This window comes from Vulpes vulpes, chromosome 6, assembly GCF_048418805.1.
Source record: "Vulpes vulpes isolate BD-2025 chromosome 6, VulVul3, whole genome shotgun sequence".
NCBI classification, from domain to species: Eukaryota; Metazoa; Chordata; class Mammalia; order Carnivora; family Canidae; genus Vulpes; species Vulpes vulpes.
Window position 1 is genome coordinate 92,583,556 of NC_132785.1, and position 18,812 is coordinate 92,602,367.

Sequence of the window (18,812 nt, forward strand, 5' to 3'; positions counted from 1 at the left end):
GCCATAGTATAAAAAAATCACAGTTTCTTTAGATAACCAGAATGGTAGTATCATGAGAAGCTCATGCTGAGAAGTGATGCACAGGGTTGCTCAAGCTACAGAGGAATAGATTTGTTTTTTTTGCACCTCATAGCATATGTACATTGAGTAGAATGATAAATAGAACTGTCCTTTCCTCCTCTAATAGGGAGAGGATTTATTGAACATACAGTTCAGTTTGCGTAAGTCCAATATATTAGATTCTTTCCTAGATCATTGATAGAATCAGGTATGATTCTGATAGAATATGATCATTCTGATCATATCCAGAGTGGTAGGGGTTAAAAGGACTTTGAGAATAATTGAATGTGGAAAATGGTACAATTTGTTTTCTTGAAGTTTTCATGGGTCTCTTTGGGAGATTGATAAAATTGTCTTTTATTAAGATTTGTCAAAATAAAAGATTTGTCTTGCTGCTTTGTTTACTGCTGGTGCTTACAAATATGGAGGTTCCATATGGATATGGATAAGCAGATAAAGGATACTAAAGACTGTCATCATTGAAGTATCATGGATCTTTTAGTATCATGGATACTAAAGTCATCATTGAAATGTGCTGTACCTCAGAATTTGAATTTTAGGTCCCTACTGAGATTTGGCAGTAAAAATACTATCCTGTCTTTTGAAAGCATATCAGCTGAAGAAGATAAAAATGGAAACAGATCATAGCTAAGTAGATGAGATATATACATAGTAGCCTAGCTATAGTGATCCACCTACACAAATACTCAGTTTTTGTAAATCCTGCATATTGGAGGGTAGAATGACTGTGGCTGATATCTTTGTATATAATAAGTCTGGGCATATCTGTCTGTGTTTTATTAATGTAGGGGACTATTGGAATAAGCAGTTTTTTGATGAATAAAGAGAGAGGATGCATTTTTAATTTGAAATCCTCTGATTGTGCTGACTTTATCCAGGTTCAACTACAAGAAGCTGAGAGAAGGTGGGAAGAAGTCCAGAGCTATATCAGGAAGAGAACAGCAGAGCATGAAGCAGCACAGCAAGGTAAGGGGAGAGATACTCATGTACATTCAGTATATAGTTCTGGGTAAGATTTTCTCCCCTCTCTAGAGATGAAGAAAGTATGAGTTGACCTTTTTGTTGAGGACAATAAAAATAGCTTTTGCACTTCCAGAGTACCTTTATTTTTTTAAGAGTTCCTAGACTTTCTAAAATAAATTTTCTACTAGCTTTATCCTGAAGCATTAAGTTGCAGATAATATTATAGTTTATAATAGGGTAATAGGAACTTAATTGTGTATGTTTCCTTTCTGTAGTTACTCCTTTTGGTTCCTTGATTACCTCCTTATTTTCCTTATTTTTTGTTTGTAAGGGAGGATCCCTGCATTGTGAAGAGAAAAACAGCAAGAGCTTTACCATTTCAAATAGTTGACCTAAAACCATCTACTTAAATATTAACTTTTATTACTTATTCTTAATTTGGTGAATCCATCTGATAGATAATGAAGCTTGTATTGTGTGCATCATTTGTCTACATTACTCCTTTTCCTCCCACAGGAGTCAGTGAACTAGTAAAATACAGTTCCAAACAGTAGGATAGATCATACAGAGTTTTGGCTCTTTAGACCTTTGGGTTTCCTCTGATTCCCCATCCCTGCCACTCTTCCACCCCTGTATTTCCCTTTAGCTTAATATTTAAATATATTCAAGAACTTTAAAGACCTTTTTCTTTATGTATAAAGTTTATGTTAAAATACATTTACTTTTTAAATTTGTATTTTCCATCAATGAAACACGTATGAATTTTAACAAAAGAATTGAGCTATAAACTATAATATATTTCTCTATAAACCATGTAACTGTAAACCATAAAACCTCACTCTTGAGAGAATCAGTCACTTTTACTTTTAGTATTTTCCATCTTATTTCTAAATAAGCATATTATTTGTACATGTACTGCTATTTCTTAATAGGCATCTGTTGACTTTCTGTTACAGGAAATGGACTTAACACTCCTACATCATTCCTCCCACCTTCCCCTCATTCTACTGATACGATTATGCATACTTCTTGATTATGTCAGTATCCATTGTTTACATTATTATGACAGTGTAACTTAGTCCTGAGCCAAGATAAATATTAAAACTGTAAATCTCATGAACAATGTTGTTTAATTACCTAGAGCTAATTATTGATTTATGTTATTAACTTGTTTGATCCTTGTTTTATGATTTAAAATTTTACCTGTGTTTAAACTCTTACCTCTCCCCTCTCCCCACCTCTCAACATAGGAGGTACTGGAGAATCTTTTCAGTTTTTTCTAGAAGCCTGTGTTAGCTGTGCCTCTGGAGTTGGCCATCTTCCTGTTTCAGGAATTGTTTTCTTGGCTCCATAGCTGTCTTCTTGAGACTACCTGTGTTCTGGATACTATGTAACCACCATCTTTCCTGCTTTCCTCCCTCATTTAATCGCATATCTTTTAGTCCCATGAGAGTATGCTTTTAAGTACATATGTCGAGGCCTTGCATACTTGAAAATGTTATTATTTCTCCTTCATGCTTGATTGGTAGTTTGATTGGATGGAGAGTTCTAGGTTATAAATGTTTTTTTCCACAGAATTTTGAAGGCATTAATTCAGTGTTTTAACTTTTACTGTTGCTGGTAAAGAAGTACTGTGCTCTTCTGAGTTCTAATCTTGGATGTGACCATTACATTTATTAAGGAGTTCTTTTTGAGTTGTATTTCATTCTGTTATTAATGTCTTGTTATGGTAATAACATCTTTTCTTAAAATGTGCACACACATGCCTTTCCTCTTTTTCTCTATATTTGCCTCTCTTCCTTGGTGGTAGTGGTGGTAGACTTGTTTATGTTTAGGGCCAAGATGATAGCTCTCATAATACCTAGTATCTCCATTCTTTCCAGATTTCCAGATTTCTGAAACACCTTTCTTTTCCAAGTTAGTGATCATCTCTCTATTCATTATATCTTAATTTCTGTGATTTGGAGTTAGTTATTTTCTGATTGCATCAAAGATAGCTTGTGTTTGTTTCTCATTTTCTTTGTTGTTTTGGGGTCATTGCTAAGAAGAGAAGCAGACAGAAAAGTTGTACTTCATTGTACACCAGAACACTTGTCAGCGCTCAGCATCTTTCTTTGTTTTCCAGGTAGGCGAGTATAGGGAATTTATAAGAAATTCACTAGATAACTTACTAAAGTGTCTTTGGGGAAATAAAGAATGCTTTCAAGAAGCAGCATTTTTAAACATTCATGTACCATTCGGTTGACACATTTATTGAGTATGTACTGTGTACATACTTGGACACTGCTCTGGATATAGAGAAAAGGCAATTCTGATCACAGAAAGCTCACTTCTTGGGCGAGGAGAAGAATTAGTACAATGTGACAGGTTCTGTGATAAGGTAAGTCTAGACTGCTCAGGGGAGTCATGTGCAGGAGGGTAAGAAGAAGAGGTATTCGAGGAGTTTTTTCCAAAGGAGGTAATGCCTACACTAAAGATGAGTAGTAGTAGTAACCAGGCAGAGGAAGATAACTTTGTAAAATGTAATGCTTTGTTACAGATTTGCAGAGTAAGTTTGTGGCCAAAGAAAATGAAGTACAGAGTCTGCATAGTAAGCTTACAGATACCTTGGTATCAAAACAACAGTTGGAGCAAAGACTAATGCAGTTAATGGAATCGGAGCAAAAAAGGGTGACCAAAGAGGAGTCTTTACAAATGCAAGTTCAGGTATCTAATTCTCTTTTTAAAAAATAAAGGTGGACCATGGCTTGATGTGTCTCTGTGGGAGAAAGAAGATAGTCTACCTTATCCAAATTCTGGAGTGGTGATGAATAATTATAACTTAATCATTGAGCATTTGTCACAAATGGTGTGTTTGAATATATGCTTAAAGACATCTTCACTCACAGTCTTAAATTCTTTGTGTTAGATTAGGGATAACAACTTATTATTTTTTACCGTATACATCAACTCTCAGAATAGAGTGCCTAGTCATTGTTGTTTAAATTATGCCTTTTGGAATCTAAGAATGTCTTTTTAAAGATAAACAGAAGTTTGTACCTCATTTTGTTCATATAAGTTGGTATATTTGTTAACAGCCCACTTTTCCTCTCTTTCCTTTTTGGTTGCTCTTTCTGAAAGGATATTTTGGAGCAGAATGAGGCTTTGAAAGCTCAAATTCAACAGTTCCATTCCCAGATAGCAGCCCAGGTAATTGTGCTTTCATATTGCTTGTCATTGCTAATATAATAATAGTAACAGCATATTAATATAACTATATAATATGTAATATGTAGAAATATATAGTGTAACAATATAATTCTTAGCCATTAAATTAATCACTTGAGTGCCTGTAGAGTGCCAAGCACTGGATTAGCATTTGGAAAACTAGTCAGTGAATCAACAGTGATGATCCTGATCTGCAAAGCACTCTGATAATTATGTATAGTGCTTTGGGAAAACACCAAGAAAGAGATCCAACTCCAACTAATGGAGCGTTTTTACCATAGGAGGAAGAAATGTTCATAATCTTGACACAAAATAGCAGAAATTGGCCAAATAGTGTTAGGAATAGTGGTTTACATATTAAAGATGCTCACTAAATACTGACCAGCCATGAGGGAAAACTTTTATGTATATCCCCAGGTGATAGCAGTATGTTAATAATATATGTTAATATATAATCTCAGATTATGTATACAAAAAGATCATTTTAAAACTTCTGTTCAGTGAGTGGGGACACCTTCTAGAGTTTTTTGCATGTTGTATTGTTAGACCTGTTATTCTTTGGCAACATTGCTGGGTAACATAGATATATTCTAAAGTGCATATATCTATATTTATAATACAACATTAAGAAAAAAGAGAAAAAGCTTCTAAGTACATTTTCCATAATGTACATACTGTTCTTTTTAATTCCTCAACTTTTAAATTCTAAAATTATAGAAAAAATATTAGCCTTTTCTGTATTAAGATATAATTTTAACATTAAAAACTTGTTTTTAAGGTTCAGGCAAATTCAGACTCCCAAAACTTTGAGACTGCACGTGTTTTTTTTTTTTTTTTTTTTTCTAGTTAGTTTCTTTGTAAAAACAATAGTCTAAAATGAATTGGGTAAGAATTTTTTTTTTTTTAGAATTTTTTTTTTACTATAGGAGAGAGTGGGTGTATGTGAATGCCCATGTATATATAAAACTATAACTCAAAGTGAATTGAAATTTTGAGTTAGTAGCTCTAGAAGATTTAGAGAAATTACTTAGAGAATGCTGTAAGTACACTTTTGAAATGTAAAGAGGAACATGAGTATTACCAGATGACTTGTTATTTTAATCATGAACTGTATGTATCATTTCATTATTGGAAGTTGTTACTAAGATAAAGAAGGGTAAAGATGAAAAATGGCCTTTTGTGGGTGTTTTTCCTGTATATTTGTTACTTGTCAGTTATATAATTTCCAGGCCTGGCAATTTGTTTTATTTGAACTGTCTTATGCTATGAAATTCCCTAATACTGGTTGTTGGTGATCAAAGTTGTTTTCAGAATAATGGCTACTGTTTATTGACCACTCATCATGGGCCAGATGCTGCCATAGAAACTTGATATACATTAATTTCTTTTAATTTTTAAAGCTCTGTTTGCTTATTGTACAACTTTTAGACTTAAATCCTTTTATCTTGACCCTGTTTTTCTTTCTTAGACCTCCGCTTCAGTTCTAGCAGAAGAATTACATAAAGTGTAAGCCTTTCAACACTTCTCTTATAATTGCTTAGTCACCACTAAATGATACCTGTTCCATCAGCACTTATGATTTACTTGATATTCTAACTTGTTCAGAAAATAATCTTAACTAGATCTAGAGCAACTTTTGCTCTCCTCCCTCTCAGTGAGTTGAATTCCTAAACATTGCACATTTTGTGTTTTTATGTCTTTATTGTAAAAAGAGTTGGGGAGCCTTTGTTTAACTTGGGCTTTAGCAGTGGAAGAGAGAATAGTGATTTGAGATTAATGGAAGTAAATTAGTTTTTGTGCCTAATAAGTAGTTGTACTTGCTTGCTCTGTATCTTAACTATGTGGTAGTATTCCCAAAACAAGGTTTTGTTTTTATTGTATTGTTTAATTTACATACACATAGCGCACTTGAGTTCAGAAAACCTGAAATCTGGCTTTGGTATTACCAGGCTTGTGAGCTTAAGTAAATTACCTCTTTTTACCTCAAGTTTTAAAACAGGGGTATGTATTTTAGGGAGTTAAAGTAATGCATACGATAGTTACTACTAAACTGAAAGGAGCTGCAGAAATGGAGGTTACAGATACATGAGAAACTCCTTAAATAGGCATGACCATACTTAAAGCTTTTAATCCTTTGATTTGTGATAACTTCTAAACGTTTATTGAATATACAAATGTATTTCCTGTTAAAGGATTGCTGAAAAGGATAAGCAGATAAAACAGACTGAAGATTCTTTAGCAAATGAACATGATCATTTAACAAGTAAAGAAGAGGAACTTAAGGTACAGTAATTCTGATAAATGGCGACAGTATTTTATAGGCATTGAATTACCCTGATAAGGTAATCAGTATGACCTTTTATGAAGAATGGAAAATACTCTAAATTCATTTGAAAAGTGTCCATCTCTTTTCTAAACTACAAAATCCTCTTTAGTCTTCTAAGAAGAGATGTTCAGAGGGCTTTTCTCACATGATGTAATTCACAGTAATTTGGCAAATATGCTAAATACCAAGAATTGATGATTTCTGATTTAAGAAATTATGATTTGAGACCTTTGCTTTGAGACCTTATGTAGAAGAGATGCCTTACAAACTTTTAGAAATATTTAATATAATTGACTTTATTCTATTTTTCATTCTTATTCTAGGATATACAGAATATGAATTTCTTATTAAAAGCTGAAGTTCAAAAGTTACAGGCTCTGGCAAATGAACAGGTAGATTTTTATTGCTATTGAGCATTTACTCAGAATTTGACCTTGTCTATACTTACTTTCATTGGTATCGCAAGCCCTAATTTAATTTGTATACATAGTAAATACAGTGGTTACTTGTGTTTACCTGCATGGCTATTGTTGAAAGCCTTGTCTATGACCTTGATTTTCACAACCCACTTAGATACTATTATTTTCATGTAGAAACTAACATTCAATCAAATGAATTGATCATTTTTAAGATCTCAGAGGAATCCATTAAAACATTAATGTGCTGATTTGTTTTAGCTTTCTGCTGTTTAATCAAAAAGAGATATACCTTTATTTGGATAAAATTTGACCAGTGAGAAGTACAAAGTACTGGACAACAAAAAGTATTACAGAAATGTGTATGACATTGCTTTAACTTTTATTTACTCCAAATATATCAAATGTAGTTTTTCAGTATATAAAAATAAAAAATAATTTTGAGTGCTTTCTAAGAAGTTATATATTCTTATCCCATTCCAAACACAGGCTGCTGCTGCACATGAACTGGAGAAGATGCAAAAAAGGTGATTAAAGCATTGCTGTGCATGGAGGCATTCATACATTCATGTTCAAGTGTAATTTTAGAAATTATTGCTACTCATAACAGATACTTGTGCATATAACTTATGTAATCTTTTTGAATATATGAAATATTTTCATTGATTTTTTTTCTCATAGTATTCATGTTAAAGATGATCAGATAAGACTGCTTGAAGAACAGCTACAATGTGAAATTTCAAACAAAATGGAAGAATTTAAGGTGTGTAATGAAGCTTGTCAACTGAGTTTAGAACAACTTTCTATAGTTGAAATGAGTCTAGAAATACTAGTTTTTATGTAAAATCACCCTGAAGCAAAGTTTCTGTAGCTTATTTGGGGGCTTATACAGACAGTGAATTGTTGTCATATAATTTTTGCCTAGATTATTTTTGTTTTGTTTTTGTTTTGTTTTTTGTTTTTTGTTTTTTGTTTTTGTTTTTTGCCTAGATTATATTACATGTTCTTATAATAGACTTTTGAAATTTGCTTTGCCTCAGTCTTTGCTCTACAATTTTCACTTGATAGTTTGTGATGGTTTTAACACTCCATTGTCAATGCAGTGCTAGTTTCTGGTCATGGCCACTCAGCTTGAGTATTGGAAAGCAGTCTTCTTGCTGGGGTCCATCTCTTCATGTGTATGAGATTTGCATTCTTTTACTTTTTGCTTTTATTTAATAGGAAACTTGTAAATATTTGCTTATGAAAGCAGGATTTCCCAGAATCCGTTGGCACAAGAGATTCTCAGAATCTCTTATAGCTTATAGCTAGTACTACATATCTATATTTTGGAAATTCATTGAAAATGAAACCACATGAGATTTGCATTCTTATGTCAATCCATAATTCACTTGTCACTTTAAGAATACTTGAAGGAATAATAGGGGTTTTGAGTTTGGGGGTAAGGGAGGGTTGATTTTTTTTTTAACTTATTAAAATGATTACTTTGTTATCTTTTCTTAATAAAGCAGTAAATTGGAGATTCTTTTATCTTTTTCCAGATTCTAAATGACCAGAACAAAGCATTGCAATTAGAAGTTCAGAAGCTACAGATTCTTGTTTCTGAACAGGTAAGGCTTTTTATGAATTATAAGGTAGAAATATCTAATATTAACAAGATCTAGTTCTTAAATATTAACCAACTCATTCCTTTTGAGGAGTTTTGCTAAGTATGGATATATCTTTGCATTGCATTTCTATTCATCTTGTACTTATCAAGTATCTGAATTAAGGAAAATATTTTTTTTCCCTGAAGGGAAACTAATGCTAATCTCTTGTTTATAAGCACTTAAAAAATGCAATAAAAGACATTAGAAGCATTTAAGTCATTTTGATACATTTGGCTCTCAAGATAAAAGTCTTTACACTTTTGGAGCTTTTCCTCTAAGGCAGCATGGTTTCTTAAAAAGAGATTTGAAACCTCCTACGGCACTTAAAAGCAGAATGATGTTGATCAAACTCCTTAACCTTTCTGAGACCTTTCCTTCCAAGTCTTTAACGATGAGATTTTTTTTTTTAACTTACTCATGAGAGGTACAGAGAGAGAGAAAGAGGCAGAGACACAGGCAGAGGGAGAAGCAGAGACATGGGACTCGATCCCTGGTCTCCAGAATCAGGCCCTGGGCTGAAGGCGGCACTAAACCGCTGAGCCACTGGGGCTGCCCTAATGATGAGATTTTATTTACATCATAAGCTTGTTAGATTTAAATGGAAAGTTTTTGTATGGTGCATAGCCTAGTGCTTGGCAGGCATCTTCTTAAACCTTAATTCCTTCCCTTAGAATATTTTTCATCTCTCTACCTCCTACTGCTATCATACTTTGTCTATATTTATAGCAAGCTATCAAAACTATAGCAGCTTGAATAAGCATGGCTCCATAAACTAGAGCCTCTGGCAATGTCTGTTCTGTGGCTGTTCCTGAGAGTTGCCTTCAGACTTTTCTCTTACACAACTCTTCTTCAAAATCCAGTGTGTAAAGATGTTCTGAAAACTCTTGATACTGGATGACACATTAAAATAGAAGCTTTGAATATTTCTCTAATAGTATTAAATTTGGGGACTTGTAATGGAAGCTGAAATGTAAGTTATTGCAAATGATAGTACTTTTTTCACAGATGCATGCTTGCTTTCTTTAATTCACATTGTGCAGGTATTGGTATAAGTAGCTATACCAAATACTATAGAAGTTATTTAACATCTGTTTACTTTTTAAGAAAATCTACTTATTCTCCTCCCCCTCTTGAGTATGATCGTAAGTGCCTCGCATAATCTTCATTACTTTGTATATGCTTTACTCTTGCAAACAAAAGGCAGTGAAGGAGATAATGTAAATTGATGATATTTAGTGCTGTGCAGGAATATGACTTCATGCTGCTGTAATCCTAAAATATTTAAGTCTTATTCTTAAGTCTTATTTTTATTTCCCTTTGTTGTGGTATAGCTTATAAGATATATTTTATCAACTGTAAGAATTTTCCCCCTCAATTTATTAACTCTGAAGTCTGGATGTATTTTACGGTCTCTGGTTATAGTTTAGCTGACAGCATTTAAAATTTTAGTAGCTGCATAAAGTGCCAAGGGTAAGATGCAACATTAATGACTTGGATGAGGTAAAATACAATTGATAATTTTTGATTGTGTTACTTCTTACCCAGAAAAGCAGAATGCTAAATTGTGAGTTGGTTATAGAGTTGGTTATATACACCTATTTCAGTGTATAAGGTTTTGAATACTTCCTAAAATTAACTTCATAGGAGGTAAAACAAATGTCTAGAAATGTATGAATCTGTCCTGGAATTCCAGTATTAAAGGTGCTGGTAACTCTTATATTTAAACAGAAAACCTGAATCTTAACAAATCTTTTAACTTGTAGCATTCTGTAATCTTGTAGTTCTGTACTAAAAATGTATTCTCCATCATTAGACAAGAAAAAAACCACTAGCCTTAAATTTTTTTTCCTTAAAGATAATATGATGACTTGAGAATTGCCATTCCTTTATCTTGCATAAAATTTCCCATATGTGTGGAATTAATTAATAGGAAAGAAATTCCTCTAATTTCTGCCTTAACCAAATCAGCCTTCTTCCTATTACTAAGGTTTCTATGTACTTTTAGATATTCTGTTAAAATAACAATTTTTTGCACGAGATAGATTTTGTTTAAATGAATAGTTTTATGAAGTTAATGAACAGTCCATGGAACAAAATTTTATAGCTACATTTAAAAAAATTATTTAAAAGAATTTGATACAGCAAACCTATTTTGTGGTACTAATTTAAGATTTGCATTTTGATGATTCTTAGAATTTTTCTTATTCTTAAAGCTAACTCTTTTAAAAGTCGTTTGTAAAGCATATAGCTATGATGGTATGTTTTGGTTGTAGTTGTGACTTCTTTCTCTCATCTTGGCAGACCAAAGAACCATCTCTTTGGCTTCTTCTTTGGTCATTTTTAGTGAAAGAAAAGATAAAGATTAGTATAATCTTGATTTCTTTGATTTCCGCCTTTTTTAAAAAAATATTTATTCATGAGAGACAGAGAGAGAGAGAGAGAGAGGCAGAGACACAGGCAGAGGGAGAAGCAGGCTCCATGCAGGGAGCCTGATGTGGGACTTGATCCTGGGTCTCCAGGATCACACCCCGGGCTGCAGGCGGCGCTAAACCGCTGTGCCACCAGGGCTGCCCAATTTCCACCTTTCTTTAAACCCTTCCTATCCAGCAGTTAGGATTCCAAGTGACAGTTGAAAGATGAACAGTTTAGTTATGTAAAGAAAAATTCAGTCCTTTTGCTCCATGGATTTTTATCTGGGAGGAAAAGATTGAGCCTATTAAAACAGAAACCAGTAATGGTGCCAAGCTGTTGTTTCTTCAGGTGTAGGAGGCAGAAAGACAGCAAATACCAGGTAAGGTAACCTGTTTGTTTCTACACTAATGAAGGGAAGGCCCCGTTTGGATATAGGACTGTGGATAGATGGTGCAAATAAATCAGTTACTAGGATCTCATTTATTCAGAATAAATTAAAATTTCTGATGAGGCAGGGTTCTGAGTTATCCTTTTTTTTTTTTTTTTAATTTTTATTTATTTATGATAGTCACACACAGAGAGAGAGGCAGAGACATAGGCAGAGGGAGAAGCAGGCTCCATGCACCGGGAGCCCCATGTGGGATTCGATCCCAGGTCTCCAGGATCGCACCCTGGGCCAAAGGCAGGCGCCAAACCGCTGCACCACCCAGGGATCCCCTCCTTTTTTTTTTTTAAAGCTCTTTTTAGCAAAGGAGGAGGAGTGTTTTTATTATTCTAATATAGATTTCTAAGATTCACTGATCAAGATTATTAAGTAAAAACTGTTGGAGTAAGAAATTTTTTCTCTTTGCCCTATTGCCTGGTTGTATTTTATTGCAAAAAAAATTATTGTATAAAGTGTAGTTTTGGAAAAACATCTAGGGAGAACAAAATTGGATTGGGTTAGGCCAATAATGTATAAAGGAAAAAGATTGGATAGATGCTAAGTTGGTCTCTTTTCTACAATTGAATATTTGGTAAACTGATGACCAAGAATACATGTTAAACTGGAACCTTGTTAAGGAAATTAATTTCATTACATGCTTATGAATTAAGTGTATACTAGACATTGTGCTATATGCTGAAGCTACAGAGATAGATAGGACTTGGTTCCTGCCCTCAAGAGTATGACTTTTAGTGTGGAGATAGATGTGTACCACAGAAAAGTATGGTGAATAAAATTATTGAACTGTGCTACAGAGTTAGAGGAAGAGATAATGAATTCTGCAGCGAGGGTGAAGAGGCACTACAGAGAAGGGCCTGCTAAACTTGACTTTGAAAAATGACCATGAATTTGCCCAACAGCTAAGGGGAAAGCTAGGCTGGGGGAATACAGTGTTAAAAGTCATGGCAGTGTGGGTAGACTGGTGTAATCAGAGTTTATTGGCATGTTGTAGAAATGCAAAGTATGCAAAGTATGCAAAGTATGCAAAGTAAGGCGTAGAGAAGGATTGGCTAGGGTCAATCACGAAGGACTTTGTATGCTGTATGGACCATGAGCTTGATCTAGCATATTGGTAAATCCCTGAAGGGTAACGCAAGGATGAGTAAGTGTTTTGTCTAGCATTTTAGATCACTCTAATAACAATGAGGTATTTGAATTTGTGTGGGGGAGAAATACGTAGAACTAAAGGTATAATGCAATGAATGATTAAGGTGGAAATAACTTGGACTTAATGTGTGTTTTTTTTTTTTAATGAAACGTAATTGACATAAAACATTTGTTTCAAGTGTACAACACAATGATTTATGTCTATATAATGTGAAATGATCACAATAATGTCTGGTTGATAGTTAACATCCATCACCATACATAGTTATAAATTTTTTGTTAATTTTTTTTAAGAGAGAGTATGCATGCTAGCAGGGTAGGGGGGAGTGGGAGAGGGAGAGGGAGAAGGAGAAGGAGAGGAAGAATCCCAAGTAGGCTCCATACCCAGTATGAACCTTGATGCAAGGCTGGATCGTACCACCCTGAGATCATGACCTCAGCTGAAATCCAGTCTAATGCTTACCAACTGAGCCACCCAAATGCCCCTGTTAAATCTTATGTGAGATGGCATTCATCAGAAATAAAGATGGGCAAAAACCCATCTTGATGAAAGATTTATAAACTTACTGAATTATTTATTTTCATAGTGTATAAACCTGACCACGTATTTTTGATAGCTCATATCTCCTTTCAATGACAGAAATTTTTCCCATTGGGAAGTTCTTCCTATACCCCTCACAAAATATTCCTTATAGGCAACAGGCAGGGAGAAGAATTGTTTGGTATTGTGATATTTGAGATGAATGAAGGCATTGAAAAAAAAAAAGGGAGTCAGTTTTAGAAATATGTAAGAAATGAAGTCTTAGGACTTGGGTTTGGCAATGGAAAACAATAGTATTTGTGAAAAATGGTTATAATAAAATTGGGGGAAAAGTAAGAAACAAGATTAGGAGAGTACAGGTAGAGAATGGGATGGGCAGAAAAAAATAATCAAAGAAGACCCCAAGCCTGTTTTAATAGGCTGCTTAGCTGCGTGGAGGCTTGGGAATGCTAAGGGGGAAAGCCCCTCTTCTGGACAAAATAAATTATAGCAGTGGAGACTTTTGTGTTTTTAAGGAGATGCTAGAAGGGAAGTGGTTAAAGTGGGGATCAGCTTACGTCATGTTTTAATGCTTTACAAGGAGAATATATTCATGTGTTGCTCTTGCAGTTTATAATCAATTTTAAAACTTCCATGTATTGGTTTAGGTGGTAGTCACATAATATCTACATGTTAAAAATTGATTTGTATACAAGATTTTTTTCACTTGCCTCTATAAATGTTAGTTTTTTAAAAGTAAAAAAGTCAGTTTATTAGAAGAAAGAACAAAGCCTCCTTCCTGGTCTTCAAGGCTTTAGAGCCTTGGATTTTTTTTTTTTTTTTTTTTTTGAAGAATTGAATTGATGTAGAAGAATTAAGGCAAATTCTCTTCTTTGTTCTTAAGATTTTCTTTTATAGTAATTAAATTATTCATAAGGTACTAATTCATTTTACTAGCTTATATTACATTTCATCTTTTTATGTGTTTGTGTAGCTGCTTATCTTCTGTCTTGTGTTTTCTGAATTCATTCTTTAATTATTAGCAGTCTTTAAGTGTAGATTGCCTTCTAAATTTTGGATCTAATTAAAACTAAACAATTTTCATACAATTCTATTTTTAAACTTTTTTCTTTTTTTGGGTGATTTTTATTTTAGCCTAATAAAGATGTTGTGGAACAAATGGAAAAATGGTAAGAGTTTAAATTTTTCTTTTTATATTTTAATGACTCATTTCTACCAAATTCAAGGTAACAGAATTATTAACTATATTAATCTAGATTCTTAAATTACTCTTTGTACTTCATAATGGAAGAGGGTGGTATGCTGTCAGCTGGTTTGATTTGGGATCTCATTTGGTTAGTAGTGTTATGTATGGTATTGACTTTGTTTAGGCTAGCATGTAAGCATATATTACTTGAACACATTTTACTTACTGGTAAAGAACTACCTTTAGACAATGATCAAAGACCTTCAGATATCTTCCTAGAATTCATTTCCTAAGAAAGACACAGGAGTTGATTGCTATGCAATATTTAGCAGTGATAGCATTTACCTTGAAAAATAGTTAATATGTTTTAAATTTATGATTTCAGCATTCAAGAAAAAGATGAAAAATTGAAGACTGTGGAAGAATTACTTGAAACTGGACTTATTCAAGTGGCCACAAAAGAGGAGGAACTGAATGTAAAACATTTTGTGCATTTGTTTTCTTTGTGGGTTAGTCAGTAAAAATCCTGAAGGGGATTTATTGTAAGATTTTTCCCCACAGCTTTTAAAACTTAATATTATCCACATTTTATGAATATATGATCTTTTTCCCATTAAATTTAACATTTTATTAGGAATAAAAAATGCATAGTTGATTGTAGCATTTACTTCTTAATGAAATACCGTTTTTATGGTTAGTAATATATGCTTCCCTACCTTCACCTATCCCCAAAGTATAACCGAATGATAACTAACAGACTTCATAAGTTTGAGTTAGGGGAAGAAATGACTTGACAGTGGTATACTGTGTGTTCTTGAGGTTGTGGAAACATAAGTGGAAATACTTGTTGGGGATAAATGAATTAAAATTCACTTGACTATCTCTAGAAGTTGTAGAATTGTAGACAGGTGTGACAAGGAGATGTCTGGGCCTTCCAGAGAGGGGGAGAAGCAGCTAAAAAAAATGAGAAGGTAGGATATTTTGAAGATAGGTAACTTTTTAGAAAGTGAAAGTATGTTGTGCTTTTGTATCTTTGAAAAAGGCAATAAGAACAGAAAATTCATCTCTGACGAAAGAAGTTCAAGACTTAAAGGCTAAGCAAAATGATCAGGTAATGTAGATCCTGCAATTACACAAACCTGTTACATTCAAATAGAGCAAGTCTGTTGTTTTTTCCTCCTTTCACTGATGTGGGATTTGTCAATCATATTAATCTGTGAATGATTAGTGACTTGAATAACGTACTAGAAGCTGCAATTTATTGAATGCTAACTATGCCATGCACCGGATAGAGTACTCTAGATAGGATATCATTGCTGCTTAATGCGATGATAAAAGGTTTTGAATGTACAAATGTAAAGACTCTAAATAGGTAGAAGAAGCTATCTGAAATAAGGCAGTTTCCAAGTTGTATTTTTTTCTTACCTGGTTAGAATTATTAAGTTAGTTATGACGTGTATCTATTGATTTTTCTTTTGGCCTACACTTATCATAAGTAGACTTAAAGCTACTTACTTTCAGAGTGCTTTTCATTTTCATAATATGACATTTAAAAAATCTAGAAAGAATCAATTCCTGAGTTTACTGTTTTCCTTTGGATTTTGGTATAGTGGAAAATTTAAGGGTGTAATATACTATTCTATTTCTGAATTCATTTATATTTTGAGCAAATTACTAAGTAGGATACCTTCTTATTTCCAGGTTTCTTTTGCATCTCTAGTTGAAGAACTTAAGAAAGTGTAAGTGACATTTTAAAATTCGTCATTCTTTTTTGGTCCACTTTCTTAGTGCTTATAAATCATGATTTGTGCAATTTAGCCTGATATATGTGTTAGTTTAAGCCTTCACTCTAGAATTTTTCACTGGTGGATTAAGGAAATTTAGCTGTGCTTTCCTAGTGCAGTATGATTGCTAAAACATCTATTTCTATAATTCCATTTATTTTCTTATGGCATCAAATTGTTAATTTTCTGTTTTTGCAGTAAGAATTATTAAAAAAGAAAACCAGGTTATACTGGATATAGAGATCATGTATTCTCTTGACCTCTGAAAAGTTTGATGCCATAATTTTGTATAGGTTTTGCCACTGCTTTCAGAACTCTGGAAGCCAGTATTGTTGAGAGAAACTTGATTCTTTCTAGTATTCTTCAGGGTACACATCTTAACATTATCTGTGTGCTTTCAAAGCATGTCACCTGCTTCTCTTTGTGTGCATAGGCTTTAGCCATCTGGTATTTACTGGTTAATTCTCATTTAGGAATACTTCTTTTATTTTCCTCATTTTTTTTAGAGAGAGGACAAGGGGAGGGCGAGGGAGAGTAAGAATCTTTGTCAGGCTTCACACTTAGTGCTGAGCCCAACACTGGGCTTGATCTCAGCACCTTGAGATCATGACCTGAGCCAAAATCAAGAGTTGTACGCTTAACCAACTGAGCCACCCAGGCATGCCTCATTTAGGAAGACTTTTAAGTATTTTTTTCCCTTATCTGCAAGATATGTTGCTGTTTTACTTAAAATGGGAAGAGTTGTTTTGGATGACCCTTGTTGCTGCTATTTTTTTATGTCTTGGTGGATCTTGATGATTTCTATTAAAGTTTAAAATACTGCATTTCTTCATCTAAGGATCCATGAAAAGGATGGAAAGATCAAGTCTGTGGAAGAGCTTCTGGAAGCAGAAGTTCTCAAAGTTGCTAATAAGGAGAAAACTATTCAGGTATTGGGAGAGAGAAAACTGTGTGTGTGTGTGTGTGTGTGTGTGTGTGTGTGTGTGTGTTTATCAACTTTAGTGAATATCATTTAATTTCATGTGTTTGTCTGTACATTGCATTTTATGTCAATTTCTGTGTTTCCATTGTCCAATCTTGTCTGTTTTGTCATTGTCAAGGATTTGAAACAGGAAATAGAGGCTCTAAAAGAAGAAGTAGGAAATATCCAGCTTGAAAAGGCTCAACAGGTAAAAATCCCAGAGCCATAGCATGACAGATTTGTTAGTGTATGTGTATTTATGAGCTGTTTGATTTTTTTTCTTGTTACTTGAAAAAAAAAAAACTTTTAGTGTGCTGTAAGTATTTTGGGTTATGTGCTTTTTATTTAATTATTTTTGCTTGATTTGAGAAAATGTTCTTGATATTTTAATCAATATATTTTTTAACTTTTAAAGATTCTTTTCTGGAAAGTTCTTTGTATTAATGTTTTGTTTTAGTTTGCCAACTTGAACACACAACAGTTTGGTAAATCTTTCTTTAACCTTTTTTTTTATTGCATGTATTAAAATATTTTGTTATAGAATATGTATTGCTCCACCTTTGCTTATAGAACAAGTACAAACTTCGTTGTGGGATTTCAGAGGTAGCGGGCATTGTTGGACATAGATAGGTTTTGGTGAATTTAATCTGATAAGGCTTCATTGAAAAAAATAGTGAGAGTGATGGAATTGATGATTCAGCCATTTATCCAGCAGAGTTATTCAGTAGTATTTCCTGAGTTTCTTCTACTTGTGAAAGCACTGGGTTAGTGATTTAAGATAATATGTGAATGAAACAGATTATGATGAAAAGATTACAGTTCTCTAGTACAGATTGAGAGATTAGGAAAGTCTCTTGAGGATCTGACATCTAAGCCAAAATCTGAAGGGACTATGAGACGACAATGGGGGATAAAAAGTGCTGTTGAATTACTGTGTATGATGAGGAAAGGATAATGTTGAGTACTTATTGAGTAGGTGGCTTTGAAGCCTGGAAGGAAGAAGAGCTCTGACATAGTAGAGAGGTAAATGTACAGTTAATACTCTAATTTTCACAACTTTAGAAATTATCACATTATTTAGACGTATTATTTTTATTTTGTAACTGTCATTGAAATCAAGAGAAGGCAAAATCCAAACACATCTCATTTTGGCAAATTCAACTAGGGTCTTGGTAATTTGAAGTGTATGCATTTTAAAGCTTATCCTAAAGCTTACAGTAAATTGAAAGGATTATAAATTGCTTTTTTTCTGCTTTTTTCTTTATATTTCAGTTATCTATTACTTCTCAAATTCAGGAACTTCAGAACTTGTAAGTAGTACCATTTCTCTTACTTCCTTTTAATATGTCTTTTCCACAAGTTAAATACAAGTATGTACAAGTCAAATACAAATCAAATATAGTTATAATGAAAATTATAGCTGCTTTTTATTTAATTTCAAGTAGCATTTTTAGGAATATGAAAATATATCTCAAAGTTATCATGGTTTTAAGTTTTTCATTAGAATTTCACTTAAAAGGCTTTTTGATTGAGAATGGGGATAGAGTGGAAAGTCTTATTTTTCATAATTTAAAATCTGAATATGACCTCAGACAGAGATGTTGCTCTTTGTCCATTTTGATAGTCATTGTGAAACTGGCTATATATTTTATAGCCAAACCAGTAGTAATGAACTAAATTTGCTGGTATTGATTT

General features: G+C 33.3%; 1 protein-coding gene across 21 annotated transcripts in view; it reads left to right on the forward strand.

Moving 5' to 3' along the window:
• KTN1 (kinectin 1) overlaps nucleotides 1-18,812 on the forward strand; it is a 102,830-nt gene that overhangs the window by 52,911 nt on the left and 31,107 nt on the right. For 11 of the 21 annotated variants that reach the window (XM_072761631.1, XM_072761635.1, XM_072761637.1 and 8 more), the window contains exons 10-24: nucleotides 960-1,047; nucleotides 3,584-3,750; nucleotides 4,165-4,233; nucleotides 5,720-5,757; nucleotides 6,444-6,534; nucleotides 6,901-6,969; nucleotides 7,483-7,520; nucleotides 7,675-7,756; nucleotides 8,535-8,603; nucleotides 14,321-14,355; nucleotides 14,758-14,848; nucleotides 15,415-15,483; nucleotides 16,074-16,111; nucleotides 16,995-17,085; nucleotides 18,390-18,427. In XM_072761631.1, the coding sequence (XP_072617732.1) occupies nucleotides 960-1,047; nucleotides 3,584-3,750; nucleotides 4,165-4,233; nucleotides 5,720-5,757; nucleotides 6,444-6,534; nucleotides 6,901-6,969; nucleotides 7,483-7,520; nucleotides 7,675-7,756; nucleotides 8,535-8,603; nucleotides 14,321-14,355; nucleotides 14,758-14,848; nucleotides 15,415-15,483; nucleotides 16,074-16,111; nucleotides 16,995-17,085; nucleotides 18,390-18,427 (1,073 nt within the window). Of the gene's footprint in view, nucleotides 1-959; nucleotides 1,048-3,583; nucleotides 3,751-4,164; nucleotides 4,234-5,719; nucleotides 5,758-6,443; nucleotides 6,535-6,900; nucleotides 6,970-7,482; nucleotides 7,521-7,674; nucleotides 7,757-8,534; nucleotides 8,604-14,320; nucleotides 14,356-14,757; nucleotides 14,849-15,414; nucleotides 15,484-16,073; nucleotides 16,112-16,994; nucleotides 17,086-17,256; nucleotides 17,326-18,389; nucleotides 18,428-18,812 lie in introns of all 21 variants that reach the window. The other 10 variants (XM_072761630.1, XM_072761632.1, XM_072761634.1 and 7 more) reach the window with 1 other exon arrangement.